General features: G+C 46.0%; 1 protein-coding gene across 1 annotated transcript in view; it reads left to right on the forward strand.

Annotated features, from left to right (window-relative positions):
* LOC105235614 (WD repeat-containing protein on Y chromosome) overlaps positions 1–19333 on the forward strand; it is a 124745-nt gene extending 105412 nt beyond the window's left edge. The window contains exons 23-30 of the mRNA XM_011219137.3: positions 5615–5710; positions 7141–7199; positions 8064–8205; positions 10255–10294; positions 10915–11000; positions 11975–12159; positions 14154–14230; positions 19126–19333. Coding sequence (XP_011217439.3) covers positions 5615–5710; positions 7141–7199; positions 8064–8205; positions 10255–10294; positions 10915–11000; positions 11975–12159; positions 14154–14230; positions 19126–19333 — 893 coding nt within the window. The remainder of the gene's footprint in view (positions 1–5614; positions 5711–7140; positions 7200–8063; positions 8206–10254; positions 10295–10914; positions 11001–11974; positions 12160–14153; positions 14231–19125) is intronic.
* Positions 19334–20134: the final 801 nt, after the last annotated feature.

The following is a 20134-nucleotide window of genomic DNA, read 5'->3' on the forward strand; positions in this document are numbered from 1 at the left end:
CCTATACTCTGCCACATGAATCAATCCTTATTACTTGTATGTGTACACACACACATACACGTATATGTATTTTAAATATTTCATTTATTTATTTATTTTGACAGAAAGCACACACAAGCAGTGGGTGGGGAGGGTGGGGGGAGGGAGAGAATCTCCAGCAGACTCCCCACTAAGCATGGAGCCCGACGTGGGGCTCCATTGCAGGACCCTGAGTTCATGACCTGAGCTGAAACCAAGAGTCAGACACTCAACCAACTGAGCCACCCAGGTGCCCCTTATTACTTGTATATTTCATTGCAAAACTTTTCCCCACCCTCCCACCCATTCTCCCTAATTTTTCTGCCCTGGTTCCATTTCTTCAAGACCATCTCTCTCTGTTAATGTGATCATGGGCCCGTTCATTCATGTCTTCATTCAAAACACACTGTTGAGTTCCTGCTATGTGCCAGGCCCAGTACTAGGTGTTGGGGGTGGTAACCACACCCCTCTCCCTCCAAGCCATGAACACTTCTAAAAACACACTTATCTATCAGTTTCATGGCCGGCTGTGCTGGATGGAAAACCATGGGGACACACAGTCAAAGACTTCCTACCACTCCTTGCCCTGCTTCCAGAGTCCAGGTTCCTCCTTTCCAAGTGGCAGTCTATAGACACTCATCTGTCAACAGCCGAGGGACCCACTACCCCACACCCATGGAGCCTCAACAGGGAGACAGAGGGCACTGGTGATTTTACATAAAACTGGGGAGTTCTTGCATGTCCTGAACCCCAACCAGCAAACCCTCAGAGAATCCCACCCTGCAATCCCCAGCTTGAGGCGTCTGATAACTTCTTAGCCAAGGAAGAGCTCTAATGACTCATTTGATCAGAAAATATCTTTGAGCCATTCTCATGGGCATAACCTTGAGGGAGATGCATAGAAAAGACTAGAGAGAGATGTGGGGCTTGATGCTGCCTTCAAATGGCTCAGTGTCTAAATTCAGAGACAAGCTGTGCATGCCCAGCAGATAAAAGAATGGTAAAGCAATGCAGTCAGCCTCTGGACTGAAATGCTTGAGAGACACTTTGGAAGGCAGTGGCCAGAAACTGAACACCACACGATTAAGAAGAAATTCTTACCTGTGGACTTATTATTCAGTCTTTTCCTACCCCCTTTACTATAACATTTAAAAAGATTCTTCTATGAGGCTCTTTCTGCCAGTGCCTAAAACTTTTAAAAATCTTTGGGGAAAAAGTGGTGGCATTTCCTTCTAAATGATTATTTTCATTGCCATTAAAATGAAAATAAAGTCACTGGCCAAGAATGCAATGTTGACCTTTTAGCCAGAAGCTCTAGTTTAAAACCCTGTTTTCAGGAGCATTTATTGTTTAAAGTTATGTGACTGCTGGCTTTGAGAAACTCCTCTTCTGCTCTCCAAAGGCAAAGCCAGCCGTAGCTACCAATAATTCACATTTCTACATTGCACAAATGAGATGAAAATATGTGAAAGTTCCCTACCCTTCCAGGAAAGAGCAGTATTGGCTCTTCTTGAAGGTCAAACCAGAACCCAGTGGTCTTTTTCACATGGGATTGGTTAAGAGGTCACAGTCTTATTTGGAAAACTGTCCAGACTGTTCTTCTGAAGTCATTTTTAGTAGAGAAGGGAGCTAAGAGAGAAAGGCAATCGTGTAAGCAAAGCAAAATGAGCTGAAAACAAATTCTTTTGGCTGACTTTTTGACGTTTGAGCTTCATTCTTCCTTTTATTGGGGATTGTCACATCTTCCTTGACATCAAAGAGAAAGAATTTGATGGAAAGAGAGGGACAAATTTCAACCAGGCTAAAATCCAGGAAAGCAGTGGGCTCACTGAGAAACTAAGGCTTTTTCTTTCTCCTCCTCCCCTTACCCTCCCCACATCCCTCCTCTTTCCATTCCCCTACCCCTACCCCCTCCTCCTTCTCCTCCTTCCCCTCCTCCTCTTTCTTTGTTTATCCTGGTAAAATGCACACAGTAAAATGTACAGGGCAATGGTACTAACTACATGCACGTGGCTTTGCAACCATCACCCCTGCCCAGCCACAGACCCTTTCATCATTCCCACCTAAAACCCTGTCCCTGCTAAACACTAACTCCCCATCCTCCCCTCCCTGCAGCAGGTGCAACCACCATTACAAACCTTCTGTCTTTGTGATTCTGACCACTCGAAGTCCTTCCTGTAAGTGGGATCGTAGAGTATTTGTCTTCTTGTGACTGGCTTATTTCACTTAGTGTAATGTCCTCAAGGTTCATCCATGTTGTAGCATATTAAAGAATTTACTTCCTTTTTAAGTCTGAATAAGATTCCATTGTGTGTGGATATACCACAGTTTGCTTATCCATTTTCCCATCAGTAGCCACTCAGGTTGCTCCCAGATTTTAGCTACTGTGAATAATGTTGCTATGAACATAGGTGTACAAATATCTCTTCAAGACCCTGCTTTTCAATGATTTGGGGTATATAACCAGAAGTGGAATTGCTTGATCATGCCGCATTTTTTTAAATTTTGGGGGAAACCTCCATACTGTTCTCCACAATGGCTGCACCAATTTACATTCCCACCAGGAATGCACAGGGCCCCAATTTCTCCACATCCTTGCCAACACTTGTTCTTTTCTTTTCTTTTATTTCTTTCTTTTTTTAATAGTCATCCTAATGGGTGTGAGGTGGTATCTCATTGTGGTTTTGATTTGCAGTTCCCTAATGATGAGTGACGTTGAGCATCTCTTCATGTGCGTATCAGCCATTTGTATATATTTTTGGAAAACCATCTGTTTCAGTCCTTTGCCCACTTTTGAATCAGGTTGTTTGTGGGTTTTTTGTGTTGAGTTTTAGAAGTTCTCTCTATATCCTGGATATTAATCCCTTATCAGATATATGATTTGCAAATATTTTCTTTCGTTCTGTAGGTTGCTTTTTTACCCTGGGTAGTGTCTTTTGATGCACATTTTAAAAAAATTTCATGAAGTCCAATTTGTCTATTTTAAATTTGGTTACCTGTGCCTTTGGTGTCATATCCCAGAAATCACTGCCAAATCCAAAGTCCTGATATTTTTATCCTCTCTTTTCTTCTAAGAGTTTTACTGTTTTAGGTTTTACACTTAGGTCTTTTACGCACCCTGGGTTGATTTTTATTTGTAGTGTTGGATAAGGGTCCAACTTCATTCTTTTGCAGGTGGATATCCAATTTTCTCACACCATTTGTTGAAAAGGCTGTCCTTTCCCCATTGAACAGTCTTGGCACCCTTATCAAATATCATTTGGCATAAATGCGAGGGTTCATTTTTGGGCTCTCTGTTCTATTCTATTTGTCTACATGTCCGTCTTTATGCCAGCACCACTGTTTTGATTACTGTAGTTTTATAGTAAATATTAAAATTGGGAAGTGTGAGTGAGTCCTCCAGTTTTGCTCTTCTTTTTCAAGATTGTTTGGCATTCCTTGAAATTCCATACAAACTTTAGGATGGGTTTTCTAATTCTGCAAAAGATACCATGGAGATTACATTGAGTCTGTAGATCGCTTTGTGTAGCTTTATTTTATTTTACTTATTTGAGGGGAGGGAAGGGCAGAGGGAGGGGGAAAGTAGGTTCTCTGCTGAGCAGGGAGCCTGACATGGGGCTCCATCCCAGGACCCTGGGATCATGACCTGAGCCAAAGGCAGACGCTTAACTGACTGAACCACCCAGTTGCCCCTAGATTGTTTTGCGTAAATTGACATTTTAAAATATTAAGTCTGCCAATCCATGAACATGGATGTGTTTCCATTTATTTATGTCTTCAAGTTCTTTCAGCAATGTTTTGTAGTTTTCATTGTACAAGTCTTTCCCTTGCTTAATTCCTAAGTATTTTATTCTTTTTGATGCTACTGGAAATGGGGCTGTTTTTGTAATTTCCTTTTCAGATTGTTCCTTATTTGTATGTAGAAATGCAACTGATTACTGTGTGTTGACTTTGTATCCTGCTACTTTGCTGAATTCATTTATTAGTTCTTAGATACTAAGGCTTTTTAACTGGGAAAACAATATAATAATATTTATTTATAAATAATGATATTTGTCTATTATAACAATATAATATTTAATAAATATAATTTAAATAGTATTTAGTATTTAATAATATAATTAATATAACAATATATAAATACTAAAAAATAATATATTTAGCCTTCTATGTCATTTTCCTGAGTGCTTTTAATATTTTATCTCATTTAGTGCTCACATTGACCCTGATAGGTGCTATTGTACCCATTTTCATAGATGAGGAAACTGAGCCAGAGAGCTCAGTAACCATGATTATGACAGCTTGAGGGCAGGGCCTGAGTCTGCCATATCCACTGTGGTTTCCTGGGTGCACAGCACAGTGCCAAGCTCAGAGCCAGGCCAAGATAAATATTGCTGAATGATTAACAGCCTGATACATGGGTGTCCTCACAGTGTGAGACCAAGGAGCAGCACCCCTTGTATTTAACTCCAGCACCAACCCCATTATTTATATGGCCCCTTATTTACATGAGACCATTAGTTGTACCTCTAGTCTGGGCAACGTACATATGTACCCTGGAGCCCACAGGCTCAAGGAGGAAAACATAAAGAGAATTCCTAGCCCACGACCTCACGTAGCAGCGTTCTTTGTGGCTCTCGCAGCTTTGCATCTAAGGAAGTTTGTTGGATTTTTGTTCAACAGCAAATATTTGAGTTCTGTGTACCAAACACTGAGGGGATTACAGATAAGTGGTAAACAAGACAGATGTGTCCCCTGTGTGGATGGCACTGAAAGTCTAGCATGGGGAGTGGAAGGCTGGGGGGAAACAGGGTGGTGGGCTTAGAAGTTATTCCAACACTTGGCTGTGCTGTGAAGATCAGGGTTTGAGGTCTCTCCCTAGAGGGCTCTCTCTGCCCCGTGCCCATGCTATCTTTCAAGATTCCAGATCAGCTGCTTCGCCTGAGAGGCCTTCATCCTGTAGGTGCCGTCAGCATCCTGTAAATTCCTGGGGGGGTTCTTCTGCTTTGCTTTGGCTCTCTGCTTCCTCCTCTCTCCACCACCTTCAGTGCAATGCTTAGGCCATACCAGAGATTTAACAGATGTTGCTAAAAAACAAATAAATGGGAAAATGAACATCTTTATGCCCTTGAGTGAAGCTTTTCACCTTCTAAGCCTCCACTTCCTCATCTCGCCATGGGACTAATAATCCAATAAACCCTGGGATTTCACATGGTTTTCCATCTTGGTAAATGTCGAAGGTGACATAAGGTTAATTCATATTATTCCAATTCAGGAATTTCTGGAGAGTGGGGACTTCTTGAGAAGCCCCTGTAAAATCCTGGGCAAAGTCTCCCAAATCCTTGCCTCTCTCCAAAAGCCCTAGGGTCCTGGGTGATGCCAGGGTTCCTGGGCTGCCAGGGCCGTTAGCCTTCACACCTGACTTTACCTGGGTTGGTTCTTAACCAGCGAGGGTGCCTGCTTGCCCGCACCGCTGTGTGCTCAGCTCCTGCTTCAGGCCGGCGGTGGGGCGTGGAGGGGGCAGAGCTGCAGGAGAGGGGGAAAGAAAGGGCTGTGAGCCTGATGGGGGCACAACCAAGCTCTCCCTGGTCCCCAGGCCCAGACTGGAGTGTTTCCTGCCTCGCCTTCCTGAAGACCCGGGCCGCCAAGTTTGAATCAGAGGCCGCTTCCCTCATCGCCAACGGGCCCCGGGGTGAGAATGGCATCCCCCGGAGGCTGTGCTGTTCTTTGCTAAGACTTGGTCACCGCAGGTCCAGGTTTGGAGAGGGAGGGTCCCTAGGCGTTCACTATTGTCCTCCACAACCTGTGCTATCCCTCCCCCTGCGTGCTGTCTCTCCTTGAGCCCAGGCTGACCAAGCCCCCCGCCCCGGCCTGCTCTGGCCCAGTCCCGCCAGCCAGCCAGGTGGTCACGTGGGAGTGAGGGCCTGACTCCCCCTTCCTCCAAATCGAGTTTCCTTGCCCCAGCTGCCCACTCAGAGGCCCTCTGCAGGTGAACTGGGCCACAGAGGACATCATTTAGTCAGGCTGAGTAAACACCGAGCACGGCCTGTAAGGGGAAGGCCACAAGAAACCACAGGCAGCCTGACCGAAAAGGCTGAAGAAGAAAAACAAAGAATCCTAAGTGGAGCTCAGCTACGTAACCTGTTCATTTTAGGACAGACAAGCCAGGGCTCCCCGAGGGCTTCAGGGGGAGCTTCTGAGTCCGGATCTGCCACTCACTAGTGGTGACATTACACAAATGACACAACACCGCCCCCCACCCCTGGGCTTTAGTGAAACGTAACAAGTGGGCCACAGTCCTGCTCCAGAGCTCTAAGATTTTAATTAAAATTGCGAGTTGACAGCAGCCAGCCACCTGTGTTCTGGGGGCCAGGGGAGGCTCGAGTTGTGTGTATTGGTCTCAGGGTACTTGGTCGTTCGTGTTCTTCTCATCAGGTAGTAAGGGAGGCTCCGGCCTCGCGGCCCCAGCAGCCCCCGAGCTACAGATGCCCTTGGAAGCATCCCTCCACCCCCCACCGAGGCGTCCATGGCTTCTGCTTTAGCGGGGGGGAGCACAGAGCCCCCTTGCCCCTGAGAGAAGAGGAGGAAACTGCGTTCATGAGGAAGCCCCCAAGAGGAAGCAATACGCATGGGGCCCACTTCACAAAGGCTTGCTACATGAACAGCCATGTCTAAAACACAGTCAAGAACTGGGTGTGACTGGTAGGCCAAAAAGAACTGCCACCCGCAAGAATCCCTTTGACTAGGCAAGTCCCACTGTATATTTAAAATAAGTGCTTATACATACAGGCACACACACACACACACACGTATTATTGCTGTAGCCCAGACTTCTGGACCTTTCCTCCATAGTCAAAGCTGGAGCCCTTCTCATCAGGAAAGCTGCCCAGATTAGTGAAGAAAGAAGAAAGAAAAGGCTACTGAGCCACTTAACCCAAAATCCGTAAAGAGGACCCCTGCCCCAATATTTACTGATAATTCTAACTGATCGGTTAGCCAAGGGAAAAACAAAAAGGCCCTGGTGTCACGGGGCTGCAGTGCCTGTCAGCAGAGGCTCAGAGACTCAGCGCTGCTGGCAGAGGGCACACCCAAGGTGCCCTTCCTGCTGTCCCCTCCTCACAGGTTCTGTCACCTTCTGGAGGCTGTTCGGTGGGGCCTGTCCTATTGCAAACTTCACTCCTGTAAGTTGGGCAGTTGGTTGGAAATAACTTCCATGCTTTGGGCCTGTTGTTTTTTTCTTTTTTTTTAAAGATTTTATTTATTTATTTGAGAGACAGAGAGAGCATGTGAGAGCTTGCACATGAGTGGGGTGGGGGAGGGGTGTAGGGGGAGGTGGAAGGAGAAGCAGACTCCCTGCTGGGTGGGGAGCCTGACATGGGACTCCATCCCAGGACCTGGGATCATGACCTGAGCCAAAGGCAGACACTTAACCGACTGAGCCATCCGGGCGCCCCTTGTTGTTTTTTTCTTTTTTGACACTAGCCTGACTATGTAACACAGCAACTCCTGTGGGCTCCAAGTTCTTAGCTTTATTTCTCTATGTAGCATTCCTATCTTGCTGAAAGATTAACACAGGCACAGTGATTAATTTTTGCTGTAAATGAGGTACAGCATTCCACTTGCCATTGTCTGACAGGTAAGCTTTATCTGCAATGGTCCTGTGTGCATCTGTGATGGACCATGTGTGTGTGTGTGTGTGTGTGTGTGTGTCTGCGTCATGGGCCCTGTGTGTGTGTGTGTGTGTCTGTCTGTCTAGGAGTGACCCTGTGTCTATGTGTCTGTGAAAGGCTATGTTTATGTGTATGTAAGTGTGATGCGCCATGTCTGTGTGTGTCTGATGGACCGTGTGTGTGTCTGTGTCATGCGCCCTGTATGTGTGTGTGTGTGTGTGTGTGTCTGTCTGTCTGTCTAGGAGTGGCCCTGTGTGTATGTGTCTGTGAAAGGCTATGTTTATGTGTATGTAAGTGTGATGGGCCATGTCTGTGTGTGTCTGTGATGGACCGTGTCGGTGTCTCTGTAATGGGCCCTGTGCATGTGTCTTTCAGTCCAGGGACAAAGCGCAGGTCAGCAGCATCGCGGTGACAGCAGGAGATGTCCTTGCCTACGTGGCTGACCAGGAAGGCTTCGTGCACGTCTATGACATCAAAGAGTACGGCCTGCGGGGACCTGAGCTGCAGCCCCCCAAGAGTAGGCCATGAACTGCTTGTGTTAAATACTACGATAGGCACAGCTTTGGTTTTAATTGAATATTCTTGTTGGTAAAATTAAATTGTACCAGTGACGACGGGAGGGGGACTCTTAGCCCTTTAAGAATGGATGTAGAAATTGGGGCGCCTGGGTGGCACAGTGGTTAAGCGTCTGCCTTCGGCTCAGGGCGTGATCCCGGCGTTGTGGGATCGAGCCCCACATCAGGCTCTTCTGCTATGAGCCTGCTTCTTCCTCTCCCACTCCCCCTGCTTGTGTTCCCTCTCTCGCTGGCTGTCTCTATCTCTGTCAAATAAATAAATAAAATATTAAAAAAAAAAAAAAGAATGGATGTAGAAACAAATATTTTCGTAAAAATATTCACGGTTGGCACAGCTACAGGAAAATGGGCACTCATACATACTTAGACAGCAGGCAAATTGGTATATAGTATCCGAAGGGCAACTTGACAATACATAGCTTCAAACCTGCGGTCCTACTTCTAGGCACTTGGGCAAAAGAAAGATTAAGACAAGTGTACAAAGATTTAGTTATCAGGTTGTGAATCGATACGTTGTTTGTAAGAAAGACAATAATCAGAAGCAACCTAGATATCCAACATAAGGAGAATTGATTCAGTACGTGATGGTGTAACAAATACACTGGAATATCGTCTAGTCATTAAATAACAATGCTGTAAATGAAAATGTCTTCACGGGGAAAATATTCATGGTAAATTATTAAATGAAATTCAGATTGCAAAACAGTGAAGTACGAGTCTTTGTTAAAATGAAGAAGTATGTGGAAGACTGCAAGTCTGGAAAGACCTGCACCGAGGTTTTAGCAAATGTTAGCTCTTTGTAGATGAGGGTGTTTAGTTTTTATTTTTGGAAATCTGTATTTTCTAAATTTTCCAGAAACATATTGCTTTAGCAGTAAGAAAAAAATGTTTAAAAATTTAAAACCCTTTCATACAATTATACAAGTGCTCAAGTTTGGGAAAAAAATCAGACACACGAAAGAATGGACAATGAAAAGTAGTAGTTGTTACTCTGACCTCTTCTGCTACCTAACTTGCCATTGCTGCATCCCGGGAACACTGTTAATGAACTTTAATTTTCTTCCAGAAAGTTTCTCTCCATACACACACACACACACACACACAGGGCACCTACATACACACAATACATAATTCTCAGGACTTGTTTTTTTCTTTGTATCCCTTAGACAACTTTCCAACTAAGCATGTTTAGCTCTGTTTAGCATATTTCTTTTCTTCTTTTCTTTTCTTTTTTTCTTTACTTTTTAAAAGATTTTATTTATTTATTTATTTTACAGAGAGTGAGAGCACAAGTAGGGGGAACAGCAGAGGCAGAGGGAGAAGTGGGCTCCCCACTGAGCAGGGAGCCTGACATGGGGCTCAATCCCAGGACCCTGAGATCATGACCTGGGCCAAAGGCAGACGCTTAGCCATCTGAGCCACCCAGGCGCCCCTGTTTAGCATATTTAAAATCTAACATATTTAAATGGTTATATGAAATCCCATTAAGTACATTTCTATAAAGCCAAGAGAGAGGTAAATATTTGCATACTTCCATTTAGTCACCTTTTCCTGTTCGCCACAGAAGTTTAAATGCTATAGTAAGAGAAATTGGCATTTAGAAGTAAGAGACACCTGCCTAGCATTGGTCCTTTACTCCAAGTACTAGGATCATAGCTCTTACCTGGCAATTTACAAATCATTTTTGATTACATGTCTACTCCTGCATGCTTACCAAACCCTAAGCAGCGAGGGAAACCATAACATAAGCACCTTGCATGGGACCCATTTTATACGTCTTTGGACCTGGCATAGGTCTTACACATAGTAGGTGCTCGAGAAACACTCATCAATTAATATTGCAAAACCAACCACTGCCACACCAGTACCTCTCCGCTTGCTGGACTCTCATCCAGATCTGACCCCATCCTGCAGGAACTGTTGTACAACATCTAGCATCACGGTGGTTAACTCTCCCACTGTACTCAGGTATGTTCTTTCTTTCGATTTAGATGTGACATTCTGGCGGGCCCATGTCAGTGTGGTGACATCGTGAGTACCATCCATTTTAGAGTTCAAAAATTTGTAAGAGTTAAGATACTCTTCATAGCTTTGATCAAATCAACCCTCTCAGAAGGCCTCTGAATTAGCCAAAATAGGAAAATGGTATTACAGTCCTGCTGTTGGGGAGACAAGATGTATGCATTGCTTGCGCAGGGCTGACTGGAAGTCTTCATTTTTCTCATAAATGGATGATTGTCTTCCTTGACTAGATCTGATCTGGTATTTTACTGAAAGCTTAGAAACTTAGTAAATTAATTAATTTATTTATTTATATTTATTTAATTTTTTTTACTCAGTTGAAAGGAGTAGTGCTAAGACCTGAACTCTGGCCAGGCTGTTCTTTACAAACTCTTGATCTTCCCCCCGGACCCATTATCCATAAGATGGTTTCCAGTAGATCTTGTTTGATATCTTGGGGCTGGAGCTGGAGAATTTGGAGGGCGTGATGTGGTAGGAGGCAGGGAAAGAATGGCACCAAGAATAATTCAGGAGATTGACCTGGCTTCTATATTCCAACTGTAATTAGTAGACCATTGACATATTGATCCAATATCCCTTTCATGCTGGAGCAGCCTTGAACCATCTCTCCTCCCTTTTTATCTTATTAGTTTGGAGCTGATAGAAGAAAAATTTCTGCTGTCATCCTCCCTCGACCGCACCGTGCGCCTGTGGAGCAAGGATGGAGAGTACATAGGTATGGAACATCCACCCAGCTGCTGCCTCAGTCCCAGGTCAGGGCTTCTGATGTAGCCTCTGTTGAGTCATGAATTCTCTGAGGCCAAGTGTATTAGTCAGCTCAAGCTGCCTAACAAATACCATCCACTGGGCGACTGAAACAATAGACATTTATTTCTCACATGAGAACAGTTCTGGAGACTGGAAGTCTGGGATCAGGTGCTAGCATGGTTGGGTTCTGGAGAGAGCTCTCTTTCTGGCTTGCAGAGGGCCATCTTCTTGTATCCTCACACGGCAGAGAGACTGCTCTGGTATTTCTTCCTACAAGATCCCCCTCAGATCAGTGTTCTACCCTTATGACCTCATTTTCACCTTCATTACTTCCATAAGGCTTTATCTCCAAATATAGTCACATTGGGGGTTAGGGCTTTAACATGTGAGTTTTAGAGGAAAACAAAATTCAGTCTATACCTTAAAGTTAGCTTACTTTCACAAAAATTAGCAAAATCAAAGACATTTAAACTTTGAGAAATCAGCTAGACTGAACTCGGTGAGTTTGGTAAAGAACCATGTTATCATGGGGTCATGTCTCGGGAACAATTCAGGACTGGGGGAGCTGTGCACGCCTAGTTGGAGTAGGCTAAAGTAATGAGATTAACCCGACTTACTGTGTACAGAGACTCTGTATACCTGTTTCAGCAGGTCATCTTGTTTCCCTAACTGATATTCCCTGAAGCAAGTGTTAAAACTCTTTAGAATTTATCCTGTAAGTCCTGAGTATATTACTGAGTAGATTAAGCATCCATGTGATGCATTTGGTAGGAGGCATACCAGGCTCGAGTCTCCAGAGCCAACCGCCCTGGAATTCTTTCTTACGGAACTACAGAAGCAGAACTAAATTTGATTAGGTTGACCTAGCAATCTTAGCAGCAAGCTTTGCTCCAATTAGAAGACAGGTTAGCTCCAGCCCTATACTTGTCTCTATTCTTCCAGGAACCTTTGGGCAGCATAACCTCTGGGATATTTTCACTCCTGCCTCCTGGAGCCACCCTAGAGTGCCGCATGAAATTTTGACAGATCCGCAGAGCATGCCTGCTCACCCGGTGCTGGAAGGGGATGTGGCTGCTATGCACGCAGGAAAGGGGGAGCAAGACAACGTGGTGGAGGAAAAGGCTAAGGTTGGTCCTGGCACATCCAATTCACATTTTTGCATTTTGGAATTTTGTGGCTTCCAGGCAGATCAGCATGGAATAAAAACTGCATCCTGAAAGAGTCAAGGAATGACCCAGAGAACCAAGTAAATATGGAGATTAAAAGCGTGTCCCTAGATCACGTTACTGACCAGAGCTGGAGGGGGGGAAGGTGTTGGTCCGTCTGTGGGAGTGGTTGAAGCTCATCTCCCAGTGTCACTTGACTTTGTCCTCCTTTTGACCAACAAAAAGGCAGTAACTGTCCATGGCCTTGGAAAGTAAGAAGACTGACCATTATGCTCAGCCCCGCTGTCACATCTGAGAACGACAGACACTGAAAATTCAGCCCGCTGCACACACTCCCCATTAAGAAATAAACACAAAGGCTTGGCTTTTTAACAAGTGGAAGGAAGAAATGATCGGGTTAGTACCCTAGTCTATGAAAGTCAAAATTGGAGCAAGAGATTTTGAGAGGGCTCTGGTAGATGCAGTCTTGATTTAGAGCTTAGTGAAATATATGGATTTCCAAGAAATGCTTGCCCTTTAATAAATTGAAAAGAAGGTCATTTCATGAGCTATTGCTCACTGGTTATGTTACAACTCAAAGCAGAACACCTGCTCTGCCAGCAAAATAATGTGTCTCAGGTTTTTCCTTGGCAGCCTCCTAGAATACTGATCACACAGCATAACCTCATCACTGACTTTTGTGGAGAGCCCCAAACATGTTCAAAATAGGAAATAAAGGGAACGGGCAAGCATAGATCAAGAAAACCTTCCGTCTTGTCAGAGGCCTCTCACATTTCCACGATCGTGTTCTCATAAGCATTCCCAAGGTTATAAAGAGGTACCATAGTGGCTCTCAGGAGATCAGAATGTGCCTACCCAGGACTATCGGCCTATTTAGAAATACAATAATTTCCGCATGCATCTGATATAGAGCAAACTAATGAGTTCATTAATTTTGATAGACCCGCAATTTGGAAACAAAAGCACAGAGGGAGGTGGGAAGAGAGGAAGGCCAGGACGGGGGAAATGTGCTGACGTGTGCAGAAGCCAGGCGGATGTTTGGCTAGAAGGCAGTCCTAGAGAGAAATTCCCACTGCAAGTCTAATGTAGGAACAGGAAGGAGGAAGCTAAGGGAGGGCAAAGCAGGAGGAAGAAGGAAGGGAGGGGAAGGAAGAGCCAGGGAGGTGAGGAAGGCTACTCAGTTCAACAAATCAAAATAGATAATTTATGTGACGTTTGTTCTCTGAGGGTGAAAGGGGGTGGGGCAGCGGACTCCAGGATTGACCTTGGTCTTATGCAGATAAATCTTTAGGTGTTTCTGTGTTTATTATTCTGTCCAATTTGACTGCTGGTACCACAGGAAACAGTTTGTAAATTCTTTCCAAGAGAAATACACTGGGAAAAAAAGAAAAGAATCTGAGCCCTTATATAGTGTATTTGGGCCAGTCAATGGGAATCCAAACTGTGAAATTGCAGAATAAAGTGTTTGCAGCACTGTTTACAAGGTAAGGTCACCTGAGTTCTTATCTCAAGTTCATCTTCATTGGATGTGTGACCTTCAGCAATCTCTCCCATTAGTCTATGAAATGAGAGGGGGATTAGCTGATCTGTGAGTTTTGTTCCAGCCCTAAAAATGTTACGTTTCTCTGAATGTCTGTTTTGCAAAACTGAATGTGTTGATTGAATTCTGGGTGTCAGTAGCAATTCTTCTCGAATGCCAGCATATCAAACACAACTGCAACTAAAATAAGTCGATGGAATGCAGAAAATCATTCACCTGGAAAACATCACATATGAGGTTGTGGTTTGAAAACCGAGTAAAAGCTCAGGGGAACATGCTCTTGTTTTCTAACAGATTCAGCCAGCCTGGATCTTGTTCCTATACGGAAAGTTCGTGTAACTGACAAGTTATCCCTGTTCCCCGTCATGGTGTGATCATGGGTTCCCATTCCCATAACTGTTCCTTCTTCTTCCAGCCTCTAAAGACCCCTAACCTTCGCTCTCCAGAAGACCCTATCCTTGCAGTTGAAATGAAAGAAGACATAGATCAATGGTATGCATTTCGCAACGGCAGGTCAACCTAACAGGAACAGGCAGGGGGAAGTGATGGCCCCCCTGAAGTAAGGAAGGCTTTCCTGGCTGAGGCATCCCACGCCACTCTGTCATCAGCATGGGTCACTTGTCCCTAAGCACCCAGCCTGTGACCATAATAAGGTCATTATTCTGATCTCATCAGTGCGATGTCCTACCTACATGACCGGACATTCTTGTCTAGCCATTCCAGGTGGTTAAGGGCCACCCGGTTGGGTTCTTCACCTTGAGCTCCATGGCTGACGTTGCTGCCCTCAAGGCCACGTGAGGCACTACCCCCTCACTGGTCCTCTTACAGCTGCTCTGACCTCCTGAGGACATGGGGTTGGGGGCAGACACTGGGGGCCCAAAGCTCAAATAACATGGGGTACCACAAAGGCCCTGTGTGCCCTCCGGTCTCCCTGCACCTGGATGTGGCTGGGTTCTACAGAGAAGTAGGATGAACGAAAGCCTCTCTCCAGTTCTGCAAGGTGTTTTGTTCCCCAGGCCCCGTACCAGCCTTCATGGGTCCCAGTCACCAAGAGGCCTGAAAACAGCCCCTTCAGTGTCACCTGCTGCTCCTTGCATCATGGGATTTAGGTCTAGGCTGTGGGGCTGCATGAGTGATGACACCATTCTGACTTGTCCATTTCCTTGGGGCAATGGGTCCTTGTCATCAGGAGCCCAGGCCCCTTCTTCAAACTTCTGCCCAGTGTCCTAGCTCTGGTTTCTGTCTTCACTGTCACCTTATGGTACAAACAGCTGCCAGGGACCCCCACCTTCCAGGCAGTGTGAAGAAACAGGAGGATGGAAGTCCAGGACAAAAGGAGGCATATCCCCGTCAGATCGGCTCCCTTTATGGACTTTTCCAGGGGGTTCTGCACACTTCTGCTTGCATCCTGTTGGCCAGAATTTAGTCACACAGGCCACACCTAGCTGCAAGAGAAGTTCAGAGTTCTGAACCCAAGGAGGAAAGCAACAAAGGATTTTTGGTAGATGACTAGCAATCTCTGTTTGAGTGGGTCAAATAGTAAGATGTTTCAGACGCTCTTGAAATCGGAGGACATCACACATGGAAACCCCACCGTGTGTATCATGCCAGAAAAAGGCTGACAGTCATGAATCTAAAGTTTGGTCTGGGAGACTATTTGGCTCGTTAGAAAATGACATGGACTAGGATTAGAGCTACAGGTCTGTCTTTGAAAACAGTGTGACCTCAGGCAAGTCATTTACACTTCCTGTTGGTACACCTGGTGATCTCCCAGGTGGCTGCACTCTAAGGAGATGGTGAGCATGCTGGGGTGTTGGTCTGGAGACAGAAAGGGAGAGGGATCCTCCGTCCACAGACACCTGGGGTTTGATAGCACCAGCATCTCCATCATTGTCATCATGGGCAGCAGCGGAATCAACGTCATTCTTTAAACACTTTTGCAGAACCAGCGTGGGTTTAGTTGCCTCTCCTCAGAGTGTTAGTCTGCTCAGCTGCTGTAACAAAATACGACGGGGTAGCCTACACAACACACATTTATTCTTAGGTTCTGGAGGCTGGGAAGTCTGAGATCAAGGTTCTGAACAACTCAGTTCCAGGTGAGGTCCTTCTCACTATGTCCTCATGGGGTGAAACAGGACCATCTCTCTTCCTCTTCTTCTAAAGACACTAATGCTATCCTAAGGGTCCCACCTCATGGCCTTATCAACCCTAATTACCTTCCACAGACCCCACCTCCAAATAGCATCACACTGGGGGTTAGGGCTCTAACATCTGAGTTTTGAGGGGCACCATTCTGTCCATCACCAGAGATGGCTGGGGGTGTGAGGTGGGGCAAGGCTGCAAAACAACATAAACCAACAGCGGGAGGCAGCTGTGGGAAGATGCCATCACACTCGTTAGGTCCACTCCAAGGAGGCAGCGTGAATTTCGGCTCTGGACTCAGCACCAATTCTCTACCGCTGCATGGCCACAAGAGTGGAACATGAAGGCGGAGTTGTGAGCAGTGAAGAAAAGAGGTCAGAGTGGGGCTGCTTAAAGAGTCCCAACCAGGAAGGGAACCAGTGGAAATACTCTCCTCTGACTGGATAGACACCAGTTTGTTGGGCTACTTAAAAATATTTTTTTTTTTACGGCAGGGAACCCATGTACATCTAGTAAATGTTTTATTTCAATTTGCAACAGTAAAATGTACATTCGTTCCCCAATCTTTGAATGCTGGGCCAAGACTATTTCTTCAACTAAGAGACAAGTTCAGCACAGTCTTCCGTAAATATATTATATACGAATTTCAGTTTCTGCTCTTTTTAAGTAGAGCAAGAACTGAAAGATATTTGCAAAGCAATATGAGCACAGTAGCCTCCTAGATTTTTAGGATTTTCCCCACACTTTAAAAGTCGTCCCATCTATCCTCAATTCAATATCACCTTTCATCTGGTCTTTCCAAAGAATTCATCTTAGTTTTCACAAGTTTTTTCACCCTAATTTCATTAATTTTAAGTTGGTTTGTAACCACAATCAAATGCACCACTGGCACCAATGGTTTGGGAACAAATGCAGTGGGTCCTTGTTAAGCACACAACTCAACCCTCAACCATTGGGAGCAGGTGTGTGTCATCTACCAGCTGTGACCACTGGGAAGCTGTGGGCATCGAGCAGGGTGTTTACAGAGTCAGTCAATCCATCAGTTCAGTTAGGAGGGTATCTGCCACATGTGATCCTTTGAGTAGCAAGAATCAAAACAAATCAAACTGATGCTTTCCCTGGACAGTTTGGCTGTAGCACTGAGGACAAGAAGAAGAGAACACGGGCGGGAAGGAGGAGATGACCCTGTTGTTGGTCTACCCATACTGGTTTTACAGACACCTCATCTACATTCTCTCGGTGGGGCCCGGCCTTCTCAAATAGCACTCACATTATCCAACACCAAAAAGTGCTGAGCCTCTTCCAGGCCCCCTCTGATATGTAGGCGGGATTTACTAAATTATTTTGTTTCATTCTCACAACATCCTGGAGATGTACTGTGTGTTATCTACACTTACAGATAAGGAAACTGAGGCTTAGGAGTTTGCCCAAAGTCAAACCACTGGTCAGTGGCCACTGCTCTGTGAAAACACCGTGCCTCAGAGAAGGGATTTATATGAACATAGAAAGGAAGTTGTCGTTTTGTTTTGTTTTGTTTGATTGATTGATTGATTGATTTGAGGCGGTGTGGAGGGGCAGAGGGAGAAGGAGAGAGAATCGTCAAGCAGATTCTCCACTGATTGTGGAGTCCGAGGCAGGGCTTGATCTCAAGACCCTGAGATCATGACCTGAGCTGAAACCAAGAGTCGGATGCTTAACCAACTGAGCCACCCAGGCGCCCCAGGGAGGTGTCACTTTATAAGGCTCCAGATAGGAAGTAGAAACTGTTGGCAATGGGCGGGTTATCGTGGAATCAAGCACCCTCCCCCAAATGCAGGCCCGAGTGAGGGCACTAGTGTTAACTAGCTGGGGTTCACTTACACAGAAAGGGGTGAACAAGTAGCCAGGAGCAGGTGCTTTCCAGGCTGTGCAGGGTGAAGCGAGGCTGGGAGAGGCAGACTGGAAAGAGACTGGGTACCAGGGAGGCGAGTGGCTGACCCAGCAGCCGTGCATGGAGCAGAGGGAGGGAGCGGATACACTTGGACTCCCAGAGACACGGAGAGGGTGCTGACTGAGGCCATGGAAACCTGTAAACAGATGGAGAATAGCACCACAGAGACAAACTGTGCTCTAGTAAAGAGTAGTCAAGTATGTCAACTATCCCTGATAGATCTGGAACATTCAGGCTTGGTCTTGAGGTTTTTGTGGGAAATTGTCCGTGAATACTTCCAGGGAGTTTATTCAGCATTCATGCTACACTGTTTTTTGAGCACCACTCTCTGCTGGGCGTGGTGGGAATAGGAAGAGTCTGTGACCCAAAGGAGTGCACACTCAGGGAAGCAGGGGGTCCCCAGGCTCCACCCCTTCACGGCTTGGCTGCCGCCCCGACAGCCAGGGTGCAAAGCATCGTGGAAACAGTAGTGTGGGCTTCCTGGAAGAATGGAATGCCTACCCAGACCTGAAAGTTGAGTAGGACATAGCCCTTTAGAAGGGAACTTTTAGAAAAGGAAGCGTGGCTACAGCACGGATGGACCGTGAGGACATTAAGCTAAGTGAAAGAAGCCAGATGCAAAAGGACAAATACTGCAGGACTCCACTTACAGGAGAACTGGGAGTAGTCAGATTCAGAGAGACAGAGAGGTGGTTGCCAGGGGCTGGGGGAAGAGGGCAATAGGGAGTCATCGTGTAATGGGGATAGAGTTTCCATTTTACAAGAAGCAAAGAATTCTAGACATGAATGGTGGTGATGGTTGCACAACAGTGTGAACGGGCTTAATGCCACCTAACTGCACTGTAGTTCGCAATGGCTAAGACGGTACATTGCAAGTTATGCGAATCTTACCACAATTAAAAGTTAAGGGGAGTGGGGAGGGAGGGAGAGAGGGAAGGGAAGAGAGAGGGGAGCATGAGGCAAGGCCCAAGGCAAGAGAGAAAGGTGGAGGAGTTCCGGGGAGTGTGAGAAGCTCTGTGCACCCGCTGGGGTGGTCCTGGGGTGGGGGGAGGCAACAGTGGCAAGGACTTGACTATGAAAGGAAGGATTCTGAGGGGTGAAAGTAGATGGCTTTCCAAGGTGTTGAGAAGTAAACAAGAGGGAGATGAGCTGATGATGAAGGGTCGAGTAGAAGAGACCGACATGCACATGTTTCTGCTAAAGGAAGCCATGTGGTGATGGGAAGGACCACTGTGCTGAGCTGGGGGCTTGTGTTTCAGCAGGAGGCAGCAGGTGCCCAAGGAATCTGCCCCCTCACCTGGTTCTTTTCCTCCAGGCTGCTGCTGCACCGGAACCAGCCTTCCGGGAGAACATGTGAGCTGGGGTGGCCCAGCATCTACCAGACCCTCCGGTGCCACGAGGTTGCCTGCGTGTCCACTGTAGTGGAGAAGCCAGACTTGTCTATTATTGGCTCAGATTTGTTTAATTACAATTGTCTCGTGCTGGAAAAAGAAGGAAGTGAGGTTGCCCAGAAGGAGCACTGATCACATAGCAGTTTCCATGTCTGGACTCTGAAGGGACCAGGTTGCTATTTTCTTGGCAAATTCTTCTTCCCCAGTTAACCCAGATGTCTGAGTGAGAGTCCACTTTGCCCAACAGGGGCAACGAAGAACAGAGCAAGCAAGGATTCCAGCCAATGTGGGCTTCCTCCCAAAGCAATTAGAGCTTGAGTTGAAGCAACGGAGTTGGATTCAAGGTTTTCCTTCCTTGGAAGCCATGATTTCTCTAAGTGAAGACAGGGCAGAACTGATGGCCTGCAGCTCCCCCACACCCCAAGTATCACCACCAGCAACCACCTGCACATGGGATGGGACAGCGACCAGGAAAGGGAGGCTGTTGGTAAAAAACTGACAATTTTGAAAGTTTGCTTTGTGCCGGGCAAGGCTCAGTTAAGAGCTGGAAGGTATTATCTCCTTTATTCCTAATAACACCCTTAAGAGTAGATTCTGTTAGCGTCCCATTTCACCAACAAGGACACTGAGGCTCTAGGAGGTTAGATGACTGGCCGATGGCTGTCTGTTAAGTAAATGGCACAAGAAAATCCAGAGCCCACAGTCCTAACTGCCAATAATTTGTACTGTCTGAGTAGAGAAAAGCAGGGTCTGGGAATAAAATCAGAAGGCCAATTGCCCCCTCCTTTCCAAGCGTGGTCCTAGAGCAGCCATTCTGAAGCTATCGGCCCTCTCAGAGATCCCAACAGTGGTAGAGAAAGAATAACAAGCAGCCGCCAGTTACAGCGCACTTGCTATGCCAATCTCTTCAGGGGCATCATTTCACCTTGAAGC

The sequence above is a fragment of the Ailuropoda melanoleuca genome, chromosome 7 (genome assembly GCF_002007445.2).
Source record: "Ailuropoda melanoleuca isolate Jingjing chromosome 7, ASM200744v2, whole genome shotgun sequence".
Classification (NCBI taxonomy): Eukaryota; Metazoa; Chordata; class Mammalia; order Carnivora; family Ursidae; genus Ailuropoda; species Ailuropoda melanoleuca.